The sequence below is a fragment of the Cimex lectularius genome, unplaced genomic scaffold, assembly GCF_000648675.2.
Source record: "Cimex lectularius strain Harlan isolate CLEC.00 unplaced genomic scaffold, Clec_2.1 scaffold70, whole genome shotgun sequence".
Taxonomy (NCBI): Eukaryota; Metazoa; Arthropoda; class Insecta; order Hemiptera; family Cimicidae; genus Cimex; species Cimex lectularius.
The window spans coordinates 1,471,457-1,495,952 of record NW_019392651.1 but is presented as its reverse complement, the minus strand read 5'-3'; the positions used below and the strand labels follow the sequence as shown (position 1 = coordinate 1,495,952).

The window sequence follows — 24,496 nt, the reverse complement described above, 5'->3', positions numbered from 1 at the left end:
TTTTCATGAGATAGTTATTTCCTCGCGGTAGGAAAAAGTAAAATCATATTAATACGAATTCCAATTAAAAAGAATAATTTCACCACATGTTACCCCAGTGAGTTACACTCTTTTCGTTTACTTATTAAGGCTTTGATATAATAAAGATGTGATATTCTCATTTACTTCCCTTACAAGTGAAATGAAAAACGAAACAAACGGCTTTAATCCCACAACGGAGGCCATGGAACCATGGAAAAGGATGAAAACGATCCCACACTACATGCAGAAAAGAAGGAAACCATAATCCGCGTGTGTGTATATAACCAAGTTTAGTAATTACACATAACACGGGAGGCCAAACAAGTACTATCCTTGTTTGCATCAATCCCCTGCGGAGGGCGAGAGGATTTAAAACTCTGCAAGTCTGTTCGAAGAAAGAAAGACCTTCCAAATAAATTTTAAAAAAATATTTTACTGTACATCTTCATTGTTCAAGTACCAAATTCTTTATAAATGTTTGACAAAAAAATGGAAAAAGTTTACATTTTCTGATACATATGGTAGATTTAAAAAACAACTGAATAAATCTGAGCGTACGCTGTCCAAACTCCAGCATGCTACCAGCTGTATCTTTATTCGAACCCATTCTCCTGGTTTTTCTCACCCTTCGGCTTCCTTTTTGGATGGGCTTCTGAAATTTGAAATATAAATTAAGCTGAGGTCGGCTAGGTGATCGTACAAATTTGAGCACTCAATATGGAGCCTGTTCGAAAGGGGAGAATTTCAAAAAATTGCATTTTTGTTACTGATCTTCAAATTTATAAGGTACTTCCCGAATAACTAGAAACATGAAATTCGTTAAAAAGATAGGATTTCTATATCAAGTAAAGGAAAAAATTTGAAAATTGCAATTTTCTCAAAATTAGTGCCACTTTAGAAAGTGAAGGTGGTAATCTCATCATCCAAATTGTAAGGCACTTCCCCTATAGGTAGAATACAACAGGTATGAACGTGAAATTTGGTACTCTATTGTAAAAAAAGGTAAGGCTGAAAATTGCCATTTTCCCAAAATTAATGCAGCTTTAAGGGTGAGCAAAAAATATGATATCCCAACAAAAACCTAACAGTCTAAAAAGGACCAAGTTCCAGACCTCTCCAAAAAAATCGACTATGAATGAAATGATATCTTAGTTTTTAGTCCACTTAGCCAGTGTCTGAATGAGCAATGAGCCCCTTTTCTTCTGGGCTCTACCTTCCCTTCACCCACCTGTCCTCTGTGAGCACACATCCTTATTCAGGAACTGGTCAAGTGTTAAGCAATAAAAATAAAAGTACAGTGTTGCTCATAAAAATAGGCATGAAGTGAGATTGGCTACAATTGGTCAAGCGGACCATGAAAGTAGTGAATTGGCTATAATGTAGATACACTATCAATAAGCTGACTTTTTGCAAAGGAGTCTGGCAGTTTTTCCTTTTCTTTTGAGTTCTCTCGGGTTTTAGGCTAACAAACGGACTTTCCCACAGTGTAGATATCATTGCACTGTTAAGGTTAATTGTTTTGGAGGAGGGTCTGGAACATGGCCTTTTTTGACGGTTAGATTTTTGTTGCGATATTGATTACATCGTCGGTACAATATAGCAAACGGAAAAATTTATTACTATTTATCTGTCTCTAGGGCAGTTCCTTTCGGCAATGATACTGATTAATCAAATGCTACTTTGTAATTATCGTGTACAACTCATGATGATGGGCTAAAATTTTCAAGTAAAAGAAAACAAAACGAAAAAACCTCTTATGCTTGAATTTCAAGCCGTTACAGACCTTCCCCTCTCCAGAAAAGAAGTCTGGTCAAGTCTGCCACGCAGTTTAAAGACGTCCCATCGAGGGCAACTTTAATAGGCTTTATCCATATTTAGCCATAATACGCCTTATAATGACCGAGATCTTTAGGACGAAAAAATAATTTACAAGCCTAACTACATTTTTCATATAACTCACTCATTCATACTAATTTTTATAGTATGCTTAAAAATATGTGGCATTTAAGGTTTATGGAATTAATATTATTTAGATGGTTTAATTTCATATTAATTTATAAAGAAGAGATTTTTTTATAGTACCTTTGTTTATAAAAATGAAATACACAAGTTGTTACGGTTTTCTAGTCACTTAAGATATTTTAAGTGGGAATATTTCTATGTACTTCCCGATGACGCTACTCGTAATAAGTAATTAAGAAACACGATTCATCCGAGTTAGCTAACGGATACTGAGACTACTATCCTGTGGGAACAGGAGTCCCCCAGGATAATGTGCCAGACCACTTCTGTACCTCCTCAGACATCCCAGCTACAACCTCTACCCTCCTTGCATCATTTGCACTCTCTACCCTTGCCGTGTTTTCCTCTGTTCCCGCCCCTGGAATTACCTCGGAGGAGCTCCAGGCACATCACTCATAAAAAGTAACGGAAACAAATGCACCCATGTTACATTTACCCTCCGCAGCAAAACCCCTCACATAATATTTCTATCCCTGAAACCGACTGCAAAAGACACATTATCTATAAAAATACAGGAACTTCGGACTTCTCTATAAAGTATTTGGACGGAAATTTAACAAGTCAACAAATAAACTTACATTCTACAAAACACTACTGAAACCGATTTGAACATATAGAGAAGACTATGTAGCTCCACTACATTTCCAATATGTAACGAAATTATTCCTTCCAATCCAAGCTCATCAGAATCCTCTTGAAGAACACTCTCTACGATGTCTCCAATATCCACCCGTCTCAACGATTCAAAATTAAAAAAAACCACAATATTTTCTAAGTTCCACGATGAACTCTCCACTCACCCCAACCCACGCCCATGTCCAACATAATCCATCATTATCAGACGACTAATGCAGAAATGGCCCCAGGACCTCCTCGCCAAGCATTAGCACTTGTGTAAAGTTGGGAGACCAACAATGGTTGCTAACTCCCCTCTGACATAGTATTTAAATATATATGAATTCCATAAAATTACAAAATATATTACTTTATACAGATAGTAATAAATATTTTATTCCAAATAATATGGTGTAATATGATAGCATTTTATAAAGACGAGATTTTTATAGGACTTTTGGTTATAAAGTGTTATAGTAGGAACGAAATATACAGGGTGTTACCGTTCTCTAGTCGCTTAAGAAATTTTAAGTGGAATTCTTTATATACATTTTCTGATGACGTTACTCGTATAGAACAATTAAATAATAAAATTAAACTATTAAATCTTCATCTCAACTTACAATCTTTCGCATTTTCCCTCTTTTTGCCATATTTTGAAATACCATGTAATCAGAATTCGATTCTCGGCGGCTTATGATGCGGCCACGGGGAGCTTTTAGCGAAGTAAGTACTTCTGTTATTACTATATTAATCCATATTTATTCAGAAATCGTGAGACTGGTGTGATGTAGGTTTCAGAAAAAAATTTTCTTTAACGTGACAACGTTTCGATCTTTATTGAGATCATCTTCAGGGCTCAAAGTGGCACTCTCAACACGACACGCAAGAATGGTACAATTACACAGAAGACAAACACTTTGAGCCCTGAAGATGATCTCAATAAAAATCGAAACGTTGGCACGATAAACAAAATGTTTTTCTGAAACCTAGATCACACCAGACCGCATCTCACGATTTCTGAATCGATTAACGGTCACTAATCACCACACATTAACCCATATGTGGATTTAGCACTCACAATTGATCTATTAATTATTTTAATTAACCTTATTTTTAATCTAACGTCTTGGGTCAAAGTGGGGCACATACTGCAACATTTCTCTACATGACGTTCTTAATTTATGGTTCTGTTGGATATTGTACCAGTGAGTGATAGCTAATTTTTACAATGTAAAAATCTAATAAAACAATAGTAAATATGAATAGAATATTGTGGTAAGCGCAAAAACAAATTTCGGTAAATTGAATGGTAACTTGTGTTTGATAATATGTTTGATAACCCTGCCAAACTGTGGCAGGTTAAGAAAGACGTCGGTCCCTGGTTCACGGAAAATGGGTCAAAAAGGGAAAAGGTCATACTGACANTATATATAAATATATAATATGTGTTTGAGGTAAACATTGATAGTATTTAATTAGGTTTACAGAGGATATTTCGGCCTTTGATGAGATTCCCTGTAAACCCGTTGACCTTCGGTTCGATCAGCCTTTTCAGTTAACGTCTCTGTATTGGCTGTACAACAACCTTTTCTTAATCAGATCTTTTTCATTGTTTCCCCTTTGGAACGAGCTTTGTTTCGTTTTCTTTTATCGTTTGCAAACCAACTCCGCAGTTTATACGATGAGAGAAGGTCCGACCGGCAAATTCGCAGCCGAATACTAAGAAGGGCAATTGTTGAGATAGTGAAATAGGCGCTAAAGAAAACGAGTTGAACAGCGCGTGGGTAGGTTTTTATTTTTTTTCTCTTTCCCACCGTCGATAAGGGGTGCGTGCAGTGGGTTCGTGCCGGCCCGCGTTGAGGCTTAATCCGACCGGACACACTAAGTTAACAGAATTAATTGTCCGCGGCGATATTTCACAATTAAGCCCCCCCCACGTACACTTAGTCGTCTCTACGGACAAACAAGCCCGTGAACACACAGAACTACATTTGCAAGTGGCGATTAGTAAACATTTGTTAGCATTTACGGAATATTTTAAGATAAGGCCGTGCAAAATGTTTCTTCGCGTTTTAACAATCCAAAACAGCAGTATCGTATTGAATTAAATACATAATTATTCATCCACTGATATAAAGCTAAATAAATGGTCTAATTGGTCTCTCCCAAAAAGTCTACCAATTTTTACCCTTTCATAGCTAATGTCTGCTGTTTTAGACACAAAATCATTCCATAAATAATGTCATTTTCTTTATATTTATTTATAAAACACAATGAAAAGTTAATTTTCCGTGAAATTATTTTCAGAGGATGGTGAAAAGAGTTAAATGTTTTTTCTTCCAATTTGTTGAATATTTAGTTGGCCAACATGAATAATTTTATTACATATCCATTCACCATCGGATTAAAAAATAAGCACTTCCTTATATTCGATTTAAATAAGTTTATAAATTACCTTGCTCCTGGACCTTTTAGCCCACACTGTGTATTTAAAATGTCATAATAGATTTTTTAAATATTATTTTAATGATAAAGTGTTTTAATTAATTATTTAAAAGTATTGAATCGAAAAATGCTGATGTTTACGTTGATTTGGTATCATTAGACGTTACGCCAATATTTTTCAATGTGTGGTTTTTTTATTGTCGAAATTAAACGTTTCAAAACTTAATTAACTAAACTTAACGCATTTTTCATTTTACGCTTAATAGATTTTTTTGTAGTTCTTATAAGGCTGAGTGAGGAAAACCTTCTGCCAGAAAAAAAGCAACGGTACTACTGAATATTACAGCAAACGAAGAAACTACAGATACAACACAGCAAAGGTCTTACAATTAGCAACAAATCTTAAAACTTAACAGATAAAACGTGATCAGTAGAAGATTACGAGATACCAAAACAAGTATAAAGGGCCAAACTAGCGAGTCTAAGGGGTCCAGAATGATTAGCCGCTTATTGGACTATTTCTTCCGTTTTTCGGAGCTCGCAACAAAACAAATTGAGCCCCCAGTGTGTTCTTCCACCGAATTTTTTAAGAGTCACTGAGATTCGTTCCCGCCAAGAGCCTTCCATTGACAAGAGCCGTGTCAACTTTCATTTCGGTCATCGCTTTCATCATGCGTCCGAATAAAGCCCAGAGGCGAAGCTGGTAATCGAACCCGCGACCGCGAGATCTACTATCCTAAATCCCCGAATGACTCGATTAGTAGTTTATTTATTTCTTTGTTAAGTTTAATTGGCTATTTTTCTCGATACTTATTAACTATATCTTATGCACCTACGTTTAGAAAAGTGAGTATCACTGTTATGTTTTAGCTGTGTTACATCAAGAATCAGTTTCTACACGGTGTTCTATAGTGTACAATAGATTTGTCGGTTTTATTTACAAATAAAACTAATCCATGCATGTATTTAGTAGTCATAATTGACCGTATTATTTAAATTTATTATAAACTTTATGTAGTGTCTTTCAATTAATTCAGGTTTTTAGTTGAGATAAAAAAGTCAGTGTCACGAGCGGGATTCGAACCCACGATCTTCGGCTAAATACGCCTCAACTAAAAACTTAATTAATTAAAAGATATTAATTGGTCAAGCGGACCACGAACACTAGTGAATTTAAAAAAAAAGTTAAAATGAAGTATATCTTCACTAAAGCTCTCCGTGGCTATTTCATTTGTCGCCGAGAATCAAATAAATTACATGACATTTGAAAAATGGCAAAAAGGAGGGAAAATTCAAAAGGTGGGGCTGAGATGGGAAGTTAGTGCACGACAGCTCAGGTGGTAGAGTAGCGGCGTATCTAACCGAAGGTCGTGGGTTCGAATCCCGCTCGCGACACTGACTTTTTTATCTCAACTAAAAACTTTAGTTACTTGAAAGATATTAGTTGGTCAAGCGGACCACGAAAACTAGTGAATGTGTCTAGTGGGGGATTCAAATTCTGCTCGTGTCACTAAAGTTTTCCTCTTAACGAAGACCTTACATCAAAAATATAATTTAATTACTTCACTAATAATAAATGTACAAGTAGCGCGGTTGTCATCGGATGAGCACTATATTGTTAACCATTCACATAAATGTGATAAGTGTTTTGTCGTGTTTGCGAACAGTCGCTTCTAAATTTTGCAGAAACTGTGACGCTTGCCGGTTAACGGGTCGATTCCAAAGTCTAATCATTAAACAATATGCTCTATACAAACCGATGTTTATTTTATTAAAAGACAGCTTTTGTCTTCCAGCATTATTTTAAACGTTTTTCTAAATTTTAAAATCTTTTAACGTGGTGTTGTAAGATGTACTGTAAAACGCGTTTTGCTTGAATTGTATAGGAAAACTAATGTTTTTATACACTGCTTTCGACCTGAACTGTAAACATATATCATTACATTTTTACAAGACTATTTTAGTTTAAAACAATAACTTTTTATGAACGAATTATTGTTAAGACATATGTCCATAGTTCATTAATAAGGAAGATAAATCAGAATTCTTAACAGTCCGGCATTTGATCCATTTGGATTTAATGAGGGATGTGAATGTGCCAAAAGTGGAAAATGGCATGTCACTCGTTCATACTCAGGGCTGTAAATTGATTTAACGAGCCGGAGCTTTCTCAACCTCGCATTGTAAATGCGTCAAAAAGCTTCCACGGGATTTTCGACAGTTTGGTATTCTGTTTAACTTATTTCCCTCCGGGCTGAGGCCATTTCCCAATGCCATTACAATTTGGAAAAATACGAATTAGAGGATGTCAATAATTTACAGAATTAATTTTTCAAACAGAATTCAGTTGCATTAATTAAGTAGCCGTCAATAAACTGTAATTATGCATTGGTACTAAATTAGAACGTATTTTGTAATCAGTAATAATAGCAATAATTGTAAAAACTAGAGATAGGGTTCGCTCAACGTATTTTTTCCGGACAATCACTGTATTTGCGTAACTGTATTGAAACAGTGATTCTTACATCGTTTTAAATTAATTTAAAGAAGGGTGAATCTCTGTATATTTATTATCATCTTCCGCCGCTTGAACCACTCCTCAAGGGAAGTGATGTGGGTTTGCAGGTTTCTTTATGAGCGCAAAGGATGGCGGTATCATCCGCAAAGGTGGTACGCGTCGTTTCAGGAAGGGTAGGAAAATCAGCAGTGTATACTGTGTAGACGATAAGTCCTAAAATACTTCCTTGTGGTACCACTGCATCTTTGACATTTTTAATGTAAAGTGTAACAATAATTATAAAGGGTTTGCAGGTAATGACCATTCTGACCGGTGGAAAAAAATAATTATGCGATATTAGTAAAATTTCTGTAACGTTCCCTGCTCTGAAGATCTGAAGTAAAATGCAGTTTCGACAGAGAAAACCAGCAGATTGGAGACAATAAAACTACAAAAAAATGAAGGTAGTAATTAAAAGTTTTTGTTCAAATTTGACACTACTGTCATTATGGTCATTACAATATTGTGATGGTCTTAGTTAAACAATATCCAATAATATAAAGCTCATTCATTTAATAAGGTCACTTATTTTATAAGGTTGAAAATAATTGAAATTAAGTTTATAACAGTTATGAGTAAGTAATTTGTGAAATTCCCAATCCTTTATTCCAGCAGTTGTGTTAAAGCATAAAACATTATTCGAATTTCGACGAAAAGCGAGGAATCTTGGCTAGCACAAAAAGGCCAGATTTGAGCAAGAGGGAAATACTGAATTCCCACTTTATCAAATCGCACAATGGAGAACGCGATGAAAGGATTCTATGACAAACTGTTGCTTTTTGGCACCGTTCGCCTCCCTGTTGAATCGAGAAACAACAAGTATCCAAGCTCAAATTACATCCGCGGCAGTAAAAAAAAAAGAAATGGTGAAAAATGCGATCCTCTTTCAAGAGCGATTCGTCGAATCGGCATTTGATCTTATCGGTTTTACAACCGATCTCTCCCCCGTTTAATTTACAATCACCAACAATGTGCATCGAACCTAAAAAACAGTACTTGTAGTAATATTTAGAACAGTGTTTTTGTATAAGGGCTGTAAAATTCCTTTTGGATACATTATTTTCCCATTTGGTGTTAATGTTTGCGTTGAAGTATATGCAAAAACGCAATATATCATGACAGTCTAAATCTATTAAAAAATACATAAAACATGGAATTCATATTTTTTACCGGACACTAGAAAGTACTTTCAAGGCAGTTATTAAGGCCAAATCACGGATATATTTTTTTGATCCTAATTGCTTGTATATACTTTTCTGCAAATGAAGTAATTTCGGTCCATTTACAACTTAATTGAAGATCGTTTTGCTATGCTTTTCAACTTTAAAAAAAATTAGCCGAATGTGAGCAATTCACTAATGAATGATTAAAGAAAAAAAGATCAACATTTTAAAAAAACTTCATTTTAGTTTTTCCTGGTTTACAAAAGGAAGAAAATCAATTTTATTCTGAAGCTTTGGGCCACCTTGAACAACAAAATGTACAAAATTTGGCACAATTCGTGTCAGAGTGAATATATAAAGTATAAAGTAATTCATGATTCTCTTGAGTCTGTTAACAAGCTCGCTAGTGAGCCTACTTAGGCCAAACAGCCATAAACGATTGGGAAGAGTTGCATGACGGAACTGGCGGAGGATACAGAAGCAGTGACGGGATATTTGGGAAATGTGGGGGTTTCCAGGTTAGGGTTTGATCAAGGGTGACCCCTAAGTTTTGAAAGATTTATAAAATGAGATCAGTTGGTTGTTAATACACAGTGGAGGTGGAAGATAGGTGGTAAGGACTGGAGAAGGAGATGGGATCCAAACACTACGGCCTGGACTTGTTGTTATTGAGGTAGGGTCCACAGCTCAGAAGCTGCTGGTATTTAGTTCCTTGGATTTGATTGATTGAGATTTGAAGGTCATAGTTTATGCTACAGCATTAGAAAATAATAGTGTGTGTTATAAGTGATTAAGGTGCAATATAATATAACATCAAAAGAAGGAGACAGATATACTGAGCGTTGAAGAACAGTAGTTTAAGTTGTATTATTTATATTTAAATAAATAATATGTTAATTAAAAAAGCTACGAAAGGATATAAATTATTTTATTAAAAAAACACGAAAACCTATGAAATTGGCCGAAAAGAACATTAAACAGTTTAAATCATTGTTAATCGATTATGATTTGTTGCCTATAAGATTAAAAATCTTCATTGAAATTTACAACAATAATATTTACAAAAAGTCCTTTTCTTCACTGGTACTTGATTATAAATAATTTTATGGAATATTAAAATTGATTGACCATTAATCATTGTGAATGTCATTGCGTTGAGATTATTTTTGATTAACATAATAGTAATCCTGATAGCTTGAAGGGTAATAAGTTTGAATTTTAAACTTTTTTTAAATTTTAGCATTGCTAGTTTTGCTTGTTAAATTTCAATCCAGTTTAGATGTTTGAGAATGTTAATTTCTTGGGTGTTTTTTGTGTTGAAATTTATGTTGAAAAATTTTAAATATAAAATAAATAAATCTTTTGCGTAAAAAAATCCTGGGCTTTCCTTCATTTTACGATGTAAGAAAATAAATAAAAATAAAATGCATGCACGCAGTATTTCAATTTTAAAAAGGTAAACATTGAACACAACTTTCATTTCACAACACATGTTAAATATTAAAGAAGTTAAAGCTTTTTTCATAATTTATTTTTAAAATAAAGTAAAAAAATGAATGCAGAATCGATGCGATGCGTTTCTTAGAAAAGAAGCATAAGAAATCTCATCTCGGATATTGGATTTTCTCCAAGACTGCCTAAAATCAACCCATTTGGATTCAACTATCCTCCACTTTTCTGTTTTACGCTTCACGTATTTTTACTGAGCCAATCCGCTCATAGGGGCGGTTGGTGTATTTTCTCGTTGAATAAAATGTTGAAAGAATTATTATTGTATACACATTTTATTATGGGGATGGCATTTTCCGAGATTAAAAGCACTTCACTCCCAAATGGAAAAATTTTCTTCGTGTTAACACTTAACAAAAAAAAAATTTGAAAGTAGATTGCTCATAGCTCAGACTTGTGGCAACTTTGATGATTGGATGTTGTCATGAAAAATAAGAATAAATATTTATATTACATATAATGTATATTATATGCACATCTTTAATTAAAAGTAAATTAAAACAGTTTGTTTTGGGTTGCTGATTTATGTTAATGTTGTGAGTCTGAGCAAAAAAGTTCATAAATACACGTTTTTCAGTTGGTCCTAGTAAACCAAAGTAATGATTCAAATTAATTTATGATTTTTGTGTAAAACGTGGTTGAGATGAAAAATTAGCGTGACGAGCAGGACTCGGCCCCGACCGCACCCCGGTGCTCAAACCGCAGCTTAGAGCGAGGGTTCGAGTCCCTATCGTGAGGCTAATTTCTCATCTCAACCACACATTGAATAAAAATTTTTAATAAAAAAAATAAATAAGAAATTTTACTCATAAAAGATGGATAAGTCGATTGTTATTAATGGGGGGACGACCAATTCTGGTTATTGGTCACCAAAAATAAAATATAATATATTAAAGTAGAATTTTCCAGCATCGTTTGGCGTAAAAGATTTGCAATTTTGAGCATATCCGTCGAAAGCATTGGAAGTGCTCCAAAATAATTTTTGAAAAGTTTTTAAGTTTTTTAAAGTTTTTTGTTGAACTAGATTTTTGTGTGTGTCGATTGGTCTAAAGAATTTTTAATTTTGAGCGAGAAAAGCTCGATTTAAAATTAAAAGTCTAGAAATGGATAAATTCCAATAAAACTGGAACTCTGCTATCCGGCGGTCGTGTCTTAAAGCCGACAGTACTGGGTGGCTTCATCAAAACGATACTTCAGAAAAACGCTCTCAAAAAGTTGAAAATCGAACGTAAACTAAAAAAAAAACTAGTGAAAATTCACGTTTTTTATTTTTATGGTCAATATTTGTTTGAATTGCTTATTTTTTAAGTAAACAAGAACAAAATAATGGTTAGAAGAGCGCTTTTTTTTAGATCTAAAATAAATTCAGGCCCAGTGTGACCAAAAATTTGATTGACGATAATTAGGGGCAAATTTGTACCAAATGTTCAACGTCATGTATTTCTTTTACGAGGCTTAGCAACAGCAGATATCTTATCAACCCTCGGATGTCGATGTTTTTGAAAAACAAAAAGCCCATATGTAAGTATGTTGGGTTCAAATGCAGGGCCGCTTTATTCGAACCCGGGCTTTTTACAGTTGATACAGTGACCAACCACGTTGTTATCGGGCTATTATTTCACGAGATGTGAGGTTAGAATGGAAAGATTAGAAAAAGAATCCGAGAATTGCTCGACCCCCCCCCCCCAAATAAATTAGTTGTCTGTCCACCACGGGAATAAATAAAGTACAAAATACACATATTAGGTAATTACTGTAAATTATGAGTAGCGACATTATTAGTTAAGTTTCATGTTTAATTTTAAAATGTCTAATTTAAAACTCATATTTTCTTTCTCCTCTCTCTGCCTCTTTTTCTGTTTTTATGCATATGAATTGCAGGTATTACATACTGTATATCATTGCTTACTATATAAACTACTATATATCAAGACAGACCAATAAAAATACGATCTGTATTAAAAATAAGTGCTCTGTACGTCTATACATCAGCAAATCCTCTTACTTATATTTTTTGTTATACTTTGTTAATTATTTTGTTAGTTAGAAACAATCAGCTTCATGCGGAAATAATTCGTAGAAGAAATCTTTTGTTTATACTTTATTTGAAACGGAATAATATTGTGCAATCATTTAATTAATTATTAAGTCTTGGAAAAACCATATTTGGGTGATTTTAAAGTGCCAATCAATGACCGGGTCACCAGGGAGTAATTATATTTGAGTCTTCAATGTGTCAAGTAGGGTAGCTGGTCACTCAATCAAGAGCGATAACGCCAACGGTCTTATTTCTAAGCGTTCGTTGGGTAAAAACATACTTGAAAACGCCCGGAAAGTTTATCGGAGGTTTAAGTCCCTTCATACTTCTTTTGCGGAAAGCTAGCGTGACAGACATCTGAGTGCAACTTGGCAAAAAGGACGTCAATACCGGCAAATAGTGATACATGTCACCAGACACCAGGATGGAAGAAATTTTACTATTTTCCAATTTATTTAACGATTTGTCTAATATTGACGTTGAGGTTTGTAATTTCTCTGATCATAACAGTAAAACTTTTGACTTGAATTCTATTTTAAATCTATTGAGCACACGTGGGAAAAACACCAAATACGCTTGAACTAGCAGACATCAACGATAACATTACACTGAACATCTGCGGAGGAATGTTTATTATTTTCATTGACTGTCGTTTACATGACGCCTATAGTTTAATGGTAAAATTTAAACCAAAAAGTTCTATTCGATTGTGTAAAACAATTTCAGCATGACTATCAGAAATATACAATAAATTATCTACATTACGTAATTAGTTAATGGAATAACATTAAGCAAATACTATTAATATAATGGTTCTAATAAAATTTTATAGCATGCACTGACTTTACGAGTCTGGGAAAGAAAAGAATGTTTTTCGTAATAAGCGTTTTTGTGACATAAAAACATAAAAAGTAGACAGTTAGCAGTAAGTGTAATTCAATCTGTTCATAGAATTTAGTACTCCGTAAAATCAATATTATGGTGGGTTATTGGCAGTGATATATTTATTGATCAAAATTTATAATTGATGAATTGTTTTTTGTTATTTACTCGCGACCAATGAATTTAATTCATACTGGTTCATAAGTTGGGGTAAAAAAAGGAAATAATAAAAAAATAAAATATTTGTACACTGGATGAATATTTGATTTGTTAATATGAAATGTTCGAAAGTCTACAGAAGAAATTTAAATTTTTATGTGACAACCAAAATTTATTGTAAATTATACCATCTGGAAATGTATGGCGCGGTAAAGTATGTACTATTTGTTGTATTTTGTTGTATTATCCAAACCCACACGTACTTCGCTTAAAGTTGCCTTCATACATCCATTTTTTGTTGTAGTAATTATACAATATGTAGTAGGTAGTTGTGTTAACAACCCGTAGATAGGTTTTTTATTTAAATGATTATAGAAAATTAAAAAAAAAAAAAACCTTGAAAACTGTTAACTTCAATTGGTTTGTACAGCATTTCTCAGCATCTTCGTAACGATTAATCTTCTTAAGCTTTATGATTTTGTTGACTTTATTTCTTTTCATAATTGTTTATGTTATAATCATAAAGGTTTCCAGGGCATTTTCACTTTAACTGTTGAATTGTTAACAGTTTTTTTACCACTACTTAATACGTACTCTATTACAAAAATAAAATAATACTTCTAGCACTGGTCATGACCATTTTCTTTGATCAATACATTTGATTTGAAGTTTGGTGCTGGTTAATAAGTTATACATTTTCTCGCTTTTCCTCGTTTTGAAAGCGTTTAAAAAATGTCTGCTACGTTCCAGCGATGTTTTCCTGGAAAATAAACAGCGGGTATGCTGTTTTGGACAGCAAAATACATCAAAAACATACCCTCAGTGCCTATATTGACCCTCGTCGATCGGCCAGAAATTCCTTTTATTCAAATTATTTTCTTTTTTAAATAAAAATAGAAGAAATATATGCACAATTCATTATAAAAATAGCATGTAGTAAAAAGAATAGAGCACATTTATAAAATTTACAAGTATGTGTGAAAAATAACGCACTCTCATGCACTTGTTTAAAAAAGCAGGAAGTTAATATATGACCTAAAAAGTTTGCAATTTGCTGGAATTTGTTTCCACAATTGCTCATATTTAAAACGTTGCTTAGTTTTTTCAAGTTCTCGGCGGCTTTGTTATTATCCATCAACGTGACATTTATGTATATAAAGTAAATAGATCCTAAAATATTTTTCATTTCAGCGAGAATTTGTAAGTATGACAGTAAAAACTGACGTGTTGTTGAAAATTTAAGTTCAACTTTTCATACAGCCATTAATAATTTTTAGCAATTTATAGTTTTTAAATTTTACAGGTTGATATTTCTTGTACATTTATAATTTTTTTTCTTTCTTGTCCTTTATAATTTTTGGCCTGTGCCAATTCTTTTATAAAATATTTTAAATAAATACATGAATTTTTCTTGGTATTGTGATAATTTTTGTTTGCAGAACTTTTGCAAACATTGAGGTTGTTTACTAAAAACAACTTACCTTTGAAAATTGTGAACAGAAGAAGGTGCAATGCGAAGTTAAAAAAATGCATGCCGCACAGATTTTTTTTTCACAAAATATGTTTTTAAAATAGAATCACCAAACGTAACTAAAATGAATGGAGAAAACTGGTAAAATGACGTATGTCGACGAACATTTTGTACGTAAACCAGTCTCAAATTTTCCTCGAGAGGTTTTGCCCCGATCCGAGCGGTTCCACGAGGGCGACTGAGGGCCGGGGGTGGATTTGGCCAGAGATCCACAGCGCATCCTCCGGGCCACCCCCACGGCTTTAATTACTTGCATTCTTGTCCGGCCGGCTTCGCTCTTAATAACGTCCGAATTCCACATGTCGATCCATTCTCGGGATGTAGCAACGCCAAGTTGTCCGCCGCAGCGGCCAATAATGCCCGACGGCCGATTTAATTCGAAAACAATCTAATATATTAATCGGAAATGAATGTAAAAGACAATGTCAAAGAACAACGTATTTTTTACAATCTGATGTTGACCATATGTAATAATTAAACGTATTCGAACGATTCACATGTCAACAATGATAAAGTATGTAACGGAGGAAGATCAGTGTGTGTGTGTGTGTGTGTGTGTGAGAGAGAGAGAGAGAGAGAGCGAGGGAGAGGGAGAGAGAGAGAGAGAGCGAGAGAGAGAGAGAGAGAGCGAGGGAGAGAGAGAGAGAGCGAGGGAGAGAGAGAGAGAGAGCGAGGGAGAGAGAGAGCGAGAGAGAGAGAGCGAGGGAGAGAGAGAGAATGTTGTGTTTCCTTTTATGTATGCGTATTCGTGAATGATAAATTTACATAAAACTTTTTATTTATATAATATAAATGTGCAGACATAACTTCAAACATAAAATCAGTAATGTACTATTCAGTAGGAGAGTCAATAAATGATAACAAACCATTAAAACAATGTAGAAAAATTATTGTACCTAAATTAAGATTTAAAAAATACACAAACAGAGTGGTGAATATAAATTACAACATGCAATTTATTATATAAGTTGGCTATTCAAAGCGAGGGGTGATCAGTGGAAACAGAATTTTAGTACATTTGGGGATCCATCAAAGCAAACGTTCCTTTTGCAAAATATCGTTATAAGTTGTGTGCCTTTGTCTTCTGAATGTATAAGATTATGTATTGAGGAGTATTCTTTCTCGATAAGAAAATTATAACTTATATTAGTGGAATAGAAAAGCAGTTACCTATTAATTGATGTAGAGCTGCATGGAATTATCGATATTTTTGATCTTAAAACATTAACTTTTTTAACAGATATAATTAAAAGGGTTTTATTTTGACTTACTTTAATCTTTGCCGGTTATTGGTACATATTTCAGTTCGCACTTGGATTTGTATAAGCTCAAATTCGTCTACATACATACAGAAGCACGTGTACAGAGTTTCTCGCAGTCCACCAGCAATTCCGGCTTTTGTCTTTTACATGAAATTACCGGCAGGTCTCGAAAATCACCCACCCCGGAAATAGGTAGACCTAGGTCGTATCCGTCCAGTCACCAAGGTTGGGGGGGGGCTCCAGAGCTATCAACAGCTAAGTCATTTCAGCACCATAGTAATCAGTCTCCCGAACACTCTCTCACTCACTCTTTGATTAATTCTTTTATATTTACACACCGTTCACTTAGTTAGTTTGATGGAGGAATATCGATTATCTTTGCTCACATTATATGACTAACCTAATTGAGAGCCGATGAATACTCCGCTATCAGTCCTCTCACACTATAGATCCATGCCAATAAAAACATTCATTTCTCAACACTCACTTCGGGGCACAAAACTGTCAATACTATTTACTAAAAAGGCAACCATGTTTTCTCTAATCGGAACAGGGGATCAAAATACTCTCTGCTGTGCTCAAGCACAAATCTCACTCTTACGCGCTTTCTATAGGGAGCCAAGGATTGGCACCCTTCAATTAAGTCGAACATGTCGAGCAACCTTGCTCGACATGCCGGTGTAGGATGTACGCGGGCTTTAGCCAGAAGGTAAGAGTCCGTATGTCAACCTCGCTTGACCTATCCTTAATCGGGTGAGGATTATCCTTCTTTTACGAGTCACCTATTAACAGTGCTCGAGATACGCAAAAGTGTCTGTGTAAAATAGTGAAGCATTTTTGAAGCACTTCTTACTAATTTCATTTATTTCGATTATTTTCATTTCCAACTCGCCTTGTATTATAACGTACATATGTTTTTTCTCGTTTTCTATATCGCGTAAAATAAGGGTGAAATACCCACTTAAAAAAGAAAACATGATTTATTGATTTTTAACTTATTTTCTCTATGTTTAAAAACAAAAGGTTCAATTGTTTAATTTTTATCAATGTGAATGTATATAACCAACTTAAAGATTATTTACTAAGCCTTGTTTCATTTGTATAATTTACAATACAAAGTATAAAAACATATATAAAAATAAATCAAGACATTTATATACCTATCTATCTCTAAGCTATAAAATTATGTTTGCTTAATTAATAACTTGCAATGAAATAGCACATACTGCATTATGTATGTTTAGTTCCAAATGTCTCGCACGGCAGTCATTAATAGCTGTCAACGCGGATCATGATATATTTAAAAACGGCTGTCTGGTAGTTTGCAAAGCAATTGGAAATATGAAATATTGAGCATTTCGTGGTACTTTTATTTGACTTAACTACTCCGCTGGTTCTTGACTTATTGATTTGTCCCATACTTCCACTGAAACTCCTTTTGTTTTCGATCTTGCCTTAAGAATGTTTAGTAACGGCCGCTATCAATCTACATATAACATCAAAGCAAGATTTAATCCCATCAATATCCACGGATTAATGGTAATATAACGAACAGCGTTCCAAAAAATAGCGAACGTTAAGAGAAAATGTTATTTAAAATTGTGCCGATTAATTAGTGTCGAGTTGAAACTGTATGTAACATATCATTTTCGTTATTGTTTCCTGTTGTATCCTAACATTTCCCCGCTCGGGAAAAATGAATTAACTTTCAAAAATTTAACAATTTAATTAGCCTAATCAAGTATAAATTTTACGTAATAATAATTATTCGAGCAATTAGCTATTTAAATATGTTACAAAAGCCGTCATTTAATACTTGGGGAGGAATTAAACACGAAAAGGTAGAGTTGTTATATACATTTTTTATTAAAAGATTATTCAGACTTCCGGCCTGGATACCGTATGCTTTCCTCTACAGTAAAACGAATAAAAACAATAAAAAGTGCTTGGTTAAGTAGGCTGAATTATTAGCATTTACTGAATTAGTCAGTCTGGAGACCGAGTGGGCACGTGATAGACTCTGCTCATAGACACCGTGGTCGTGGGTTCGCTTCCCACCCTCGCCAAGACCCTTTTATTTTCACGCAACCCTTCCCCCCAACCACCCCCCAAAACAAAAAAAAAACAAAAAAAACGGAATACGCATCTCATATGATCAATTACGTTCTTTAGCTAATCAAAGGTTGTAAAGCCATTAAATAAAAGAAGCATTCCTCCGTGGAAGCGATTCTAACTTAAATAGCATGTCTTTGAAAAAGAAATTTTATGCTCGTTTGCCAAGTATCATATTACTAATAAAACAGTTAATCTTTTATTCTCCCTACGATCACACCAGAACTGCTGTAGTAATAACCGTATTAATCTTCGTTGTCACGACCTTTTTTCACAAATTTTACCACCGTTTGGATAAGAAGGTAGAGAGTGGGTGTTCACCTATTTCACTATTTACAATCAAGTTTATAGTTTTTTAATTATTACCGCTTTATTTAATTTGATCTTTACGAACTTTATACTTTAAGAGGCGATTAGAAGATGGATGTCAATTTTCTCACAAAGTAAACTCTCAAGTCGTCGGCTTATTTTTCATCCCCGATTTTCGGGCGGTCATGAAATATTCATACTGTCCGTGTTGAAGCGCGAATTAAATCATAGCTATAACCTTTTAATACAAGGTATTGTCATCATGATGAAGTGCTTTAATTACCATTTCCATCATGAGCCGACAATTTAAGCCAATCAACATGTCATAAATCGTCACCTATGATACATCGTAAATGAGAGTGCCAAACCGAAATATCGAAAAGAAAATTGTGTAAATTTTCAGGATCATGAAATACACATATAGGTACCGTAAAAATGATGATAGAGGATTTTTTGACGATGACAAGATAATGACAAAATATGACACATTTTTATGTTTACATCCTTCTTATGTTTATTAGGCCATATTTTTTATTCGACCTAAAAAACGTACTAAAAAATATTGCCAATATATGTGATCATAAAAACTTTACTGCAAGTCGACGTGAAATGTTATACCAACGAAACTTATAAGTTCAGCACTAATACAACACAAATTTAATTTATAATTTAGATTAATTAATAGTTTATTCATTTATCTTGTTTTTAAGAAAATTGATATGATCCTCATGTAATAAACCCTAGCCAAATAAATTTCAAATGTATTATCGTTATAGATAGTTCGTGAATAGTGTTGACCTTTTTTAAGATTTCAGTTGTCTGAAAAATACATTTATAAGAAATTTAAAATGAAAATAGATTAAGATAAACATTAAAGGTGATTGAGGTTGAAGATAATTTAGGGTGACCTGGGGTCAAATTTTATTGTCCAACTTACCTATTTAGCTTTTATCAATGGCCGTTCGACAAATTAAAGCTACCATTAAGAGTACTGCCCTCTCAAAACTCATTGAGATACCAATGTTTTATGATTAACTATAAATTTTAAAATATTACCTTTAACTAGTTAGTCTACTTTCATGAATTCCTAATGAGAAGTTACCATTAAAAATAAATTGCATGAGGACAGATAAAAATTAAACCTTCAAAAATGTCAATATTATGTCATTATCACTGCAAGTCAATTATTTCTATTCATTACACCATATTGACAAAAAAATGAGAAAGAGAGTTCTTTTTGTTTAAAAAGCCAAGGTTCTCAAAAGACTAGAGTCAGACAATTAGCAAACTAGAATTTTCCACACAGAATTGTAATAACCATTGCAACTTTTGCACACTTTCAGTTGTACATTTATTCTTTTTCTTCTAAATAAATTTCCAATGCTAAACGATTTTTGAATGAATTTATGCTTTGAAGGAACCGTCCTCGTCGTGAACATAAGTGGTCTTAAAAAAGTAGTTAGAAAAGTAATATTGCAGGTTTTTCGAAGGAGTGCGTTTTATTATATTTTAAAGAATTTTTGCTTATTGACTCTCGACGACGGGCTGAAGTTTGATGAAAGCGGTCTTTGTTGTTCTTGAAATCATTGAAGCGACGTTAGATGGAGAGCAATATCCTTACAAGAAGCTCTCTCCGTCTAGAATTTTTCAGTTTATATTATAAATGCGGCAATTTCTTCCGTTTTGGTGAGCAAAAATAAAGGGTACATGATATAAACAGAGATTGGAAAAGATCATCCTAACTTTCAAAATAATGCTGAAAAGACGAATTTCATACTTATAAATAACAAAATTATGTAATTCCTGTCCATTTTCTCTATTTAACTCTTTTACAATATTACAAAATAACTTACACTTATCTACTTTTGCACAGCCAAAAATTAGTTCCAAATAATCAAAGATTTCTTCCAAAGTAAAATGGATTTAAAAATGCTTGTTCAGGTGTTATACTATAAATATGTGCCTATTAGGGGATAAGGATAGGGATAAGAGAGGCGGCCACAAGGCCTACTGCACCTCGACCTAAATAGATCAATTGTGCTCCTCTGTTAATTATAACTCACTGGCCAGCTTCAGGCTATTAACCAGCCTACATAGCTTTGCCAGCGGTTTTTTGGTGTAGGATGTTGCTTGTGGTTTTTCTTGTCCTAGTTGCACCTATAAAATGTGTTCTGCAGTCTCCTCCTCTTCCTGGCAGTACATGCACAGTGTTACTTCTGTCTGTACTCCTATCCGGCGCGTGTGTTTTCTTAAGTGGCAGTGCCCCGACAGGAGTCCAACCAGAATCCTGGTTTGGTTGCAGTTGCCTTCCAGTAATTCTTTTGTAAGTTTTATGGATGGTCCTTCTATGAATCTCTTCGTGTGCCTCATACCTGTGGTATTGTTCCACCAGGTTTTTGACTCATTAAGGATCCATTTTAAGATGTATCCTCTTTTGTGGCAGGCTGCTAGGCCGCAGTAGGGATCTATGCCCTTAGAGTCCATGTTGGCTCCCTTTTTGGCCAACGTGTCAACCTTTTCGTTGCCTCTATGCGCCGAATGTCCAGGAACGCATGCCAGGGTGAGATCATTAATGTCGCTGACTTCCGTCAGGGCTTCCATGCATTTCCAAACACTCTTTGCCTTCGCCTCGCATGAAGCTAAGGCTCTGAGAGCTGTCTGGCTGTCAAAGAAAATGGCTATCTTCCGGAAATGTATTCTTAGCCTTTTTATTTCTCTGGCACATTGTTGAATCGCTATGATTTCAGACTGGAAAACTGTGGCATATTTGCCTAGGTTTACTGTTAGTTCGGTCTTGAGATCCATCCCAAAGACTCCAGCTCCCGTACCCTTGTCGGTTTTGGAGGTTTGGTTGGTTCCTATTACATTTTGTATATTCTGCGATTGTTTTTAGAAATGCCGAAATAAAATACATAGCAGAACTATTTAAACATCACCTTTTTTCGTTCAATTCCAAGAAGTACTAAACAAACAACTATCTGTGATTTATTTGACAGGTATAAAAATATAGATTAAATGAATAAATTATTTTATTAAACCTTCCGTCATTAACGGAATAACTTATTCAGACAGCAGACGGTTGTTCAGAGCCACAAAAATAAATTATACAAGCACTTTTACCAAAATAAAACCAAAATAAAATTTTCGTACAATATAATATAAAAATAAATTCAAAACTAAACTAACATAAAAAAATTACATATTTTTGTATGTAATTCTAAAATATTAAATGACCAAGCAGAGACAACCATGTTAGAAACCATGTTTTTAAACTAAAAAAAAAAAAGATTGACCAGAATTGAAAAATGATAATAAATCGAGGTATCTATAATCTACGTAAAGAAACATTCAACATTACATTTCTATGCCGGCTTAGTCAAGAGGAATCAGAAACATCGGCACATATGTGAAAGTAATGCGATAGCCCGTTTACGATACAGCCACTTCTCTTACCAAAGGAGATCCTCCAAGAGGCACCAGAAAAGTGTTCATTTTTATAAGGAATAGCGCACTTTCCAAGGTATGGCTATAAGGTATAGGGGTTTGTACAATAGACCTGGCCTGGTTAGGTCGCAATGGAGGAAAGTACGGTCTTCTATACCAACCCTCTCCCAAATCCTTAGAAAATCTGTGTGTGTTTGTTGTGTGTTATTTACGTGCTCTGTGATTCGTTGGTTACTTTCTTCTTCACTTTTCGTTTATGTTATTTGTACGTTTGTTGGTATTGGTGGTATTTTTAGATGTGTGTGAAAATTGAAAGTTAAATAAAATAGCTCTAAAAAAATTAATGTAAATTAAGTTTTTTAATCAATGAAATAATACCCTGTGTAATATTGTACTTATAACTATTACACTTGCTCGAAATCGATATCGTTGACAAATCTTTTGTAGCGCCGTAAGTTGTCGGCCTAAGGAGTGTTAAGTGTCCAAGTGCCAAGGTTGTCTGTCCTAGGGCAGCTACATGTCGAATAATCGGTACTATATTTGATTCGCAGATGGGACGGTTGAAAAGATGAGGTTCAGTGTTTGATCTTTCCATCAGCAGACGGACACCATACACTTGGTAATATTTTAAACTTGTGACGATAGTACTCATCCTCCCATGGCCCGTTAGGACATCTTCTAACTTAGGATGAATTTGTCGGTCTGAGTTCTTTGCCTATGACGAAAATTTTGTCTAGAATGTAATCCTTTTTCTAACGATCGTTCTTTTAAGTAAAAGTGTAAGCTCGAGACAGGATAATTTGCCTCCTCTTCAGGTAAGTTCTGGCTGACTTCCTTTGCTAATTAATTGGCTCTTTAATTTCCTTCAATTCCTATATATGGCGCGATTAAATGTTACAGATGCCTTATATTTCAATGCCGTTATCAATTTCCGAATTTTGTATACCAGAGGAGTTAACTTTCTATAATTGACCAGGATTATAGAAGATAGATAATAGAAAGATTATAGCCTTCGTGTCTGGCTGGCTGTCCGTGAAGATAGACTTTTATACATATATTTCTTCCTTGTTGTTTTAATATAGCCATTTAAGGGATTGAAGGAGATCCAGCAATTCTGCTTGTTGTTGAACATAAACAAACTTAAATTTTCCCTCCTTAATTATTTGATTTTTCGAGTATACCACAAATGCACAACCAACATTGTCATTATGTCGGCATCAATAATACAGTAATCCATAGAATGCATCGGCGCGTTACATATTATCGATCCTGGATGGGATCCATGCTAAAAAGATAGCGTGATTCCAGTTGTCTTTGCCGGATTTTCCCCCTTTCTCTCTAGGACATCTAACTATACGGGCACTCAATAAAGGAGCATTAGCAGGAAAGCGCTAGGTGTGCGTGCATGCGTAATAATTGATTTGTATGTTGTTTTTATTGAAACGTATTTTTGTGGTTTTACGTATTTTTTTGTGTTCATCTATGTGGATGTGTGTATTTTTGTTTTTGTGGATGTGTATTCTTTTATAACTGTGATTTTGTGAGTATAACATTTGTGTGAGTGCGTTCGTGAACTAATTAATACTGTTTTCAAGTATATATTCGTTATAATTTATATCTTCACAATAATTTAAACAACAACAACACACGTAATCATATATATNATATATATATATGGAGGTTGTACAGTATTTAATCTGTTTTACTTTATGTTTCAAATTTAAACTACATACATGCACAATAACTTTCGATAACAAATAGTATTTTGTAAAACCGTCGTGCAACATTTAATTACTTGTTAAAAATAAATTACTCCCATTTTTGGTTTAATACCACATAGTTTGTCGTTGTATTGCTATCCGTATTAGCAGGACCGACCCTTTCTATTGTACTGAATCATTTGGTAAACACTCTGAAGCCCTCTATTTACGCTGTTTGTGTTCTGCAATGGTTTACCGTTAATGCGAAATTTGGAGACACTGTGGTGACGTCAGTGCGACGTAAACGACAATGTTCTATTTCTTAGCACCTTAAAGTAAAGAACTAAAATAGATAAAACTTTAACCACTGCTGAACATTTTCAAAATAAAGATAAATACAAACAAGCAAGTAAGGAACAAAACCAAAATACGACCATCTCGCTCATTTATAATTTACACTGATGGACAAAATTAACGCACCACCCTTAAATTTTAATGTATTTAGGTTTATTCATACCAAAAATAGTTTGCTTGTAAAAATAAGACATTTAAAAAGAAAATGTTTATTACCTAATTGTAAAAAAGCACTTGTTGAGTAAGAACAAAAAAAAATACAAAACGTAATAAAGATGTTAAAATCCTTTTGTGCTCCCTTTAATACCGAACCTTTTTTTCCAAAGGTTCCAAACCTTCCATTTCCACCTCTGGTATGAATCACCTCCAT

General features: G+C 34.1%; 1 protein-coding gene across 1 annotated transcript in view; it reads right to left on the bottom strand.

Moving 5' to 3' along the window:
- LOC106667703 overlaps positions 1 to 15,395 on the bottom strand; it is a 147,099-nt gene extending 131,704 nt beyond the window's left edge. Inside the window, exon 1 of the mRNA XM_014395818.2 lies at positions 14,896 to 15,395. Within this exon, the coding sequence (XP_014251304.1) occupies positions 14,896 to 14,947 (52 nt within the window). The 5' untranslated portion in view covers positions 14,948 to 15,395. The remainder of the gene's footprint in view (positions 1 to 14,895) is intronic.
- Between the last annotated feature and the right edge of the window lie 9,101 nt (positions 15,396 to 24,496).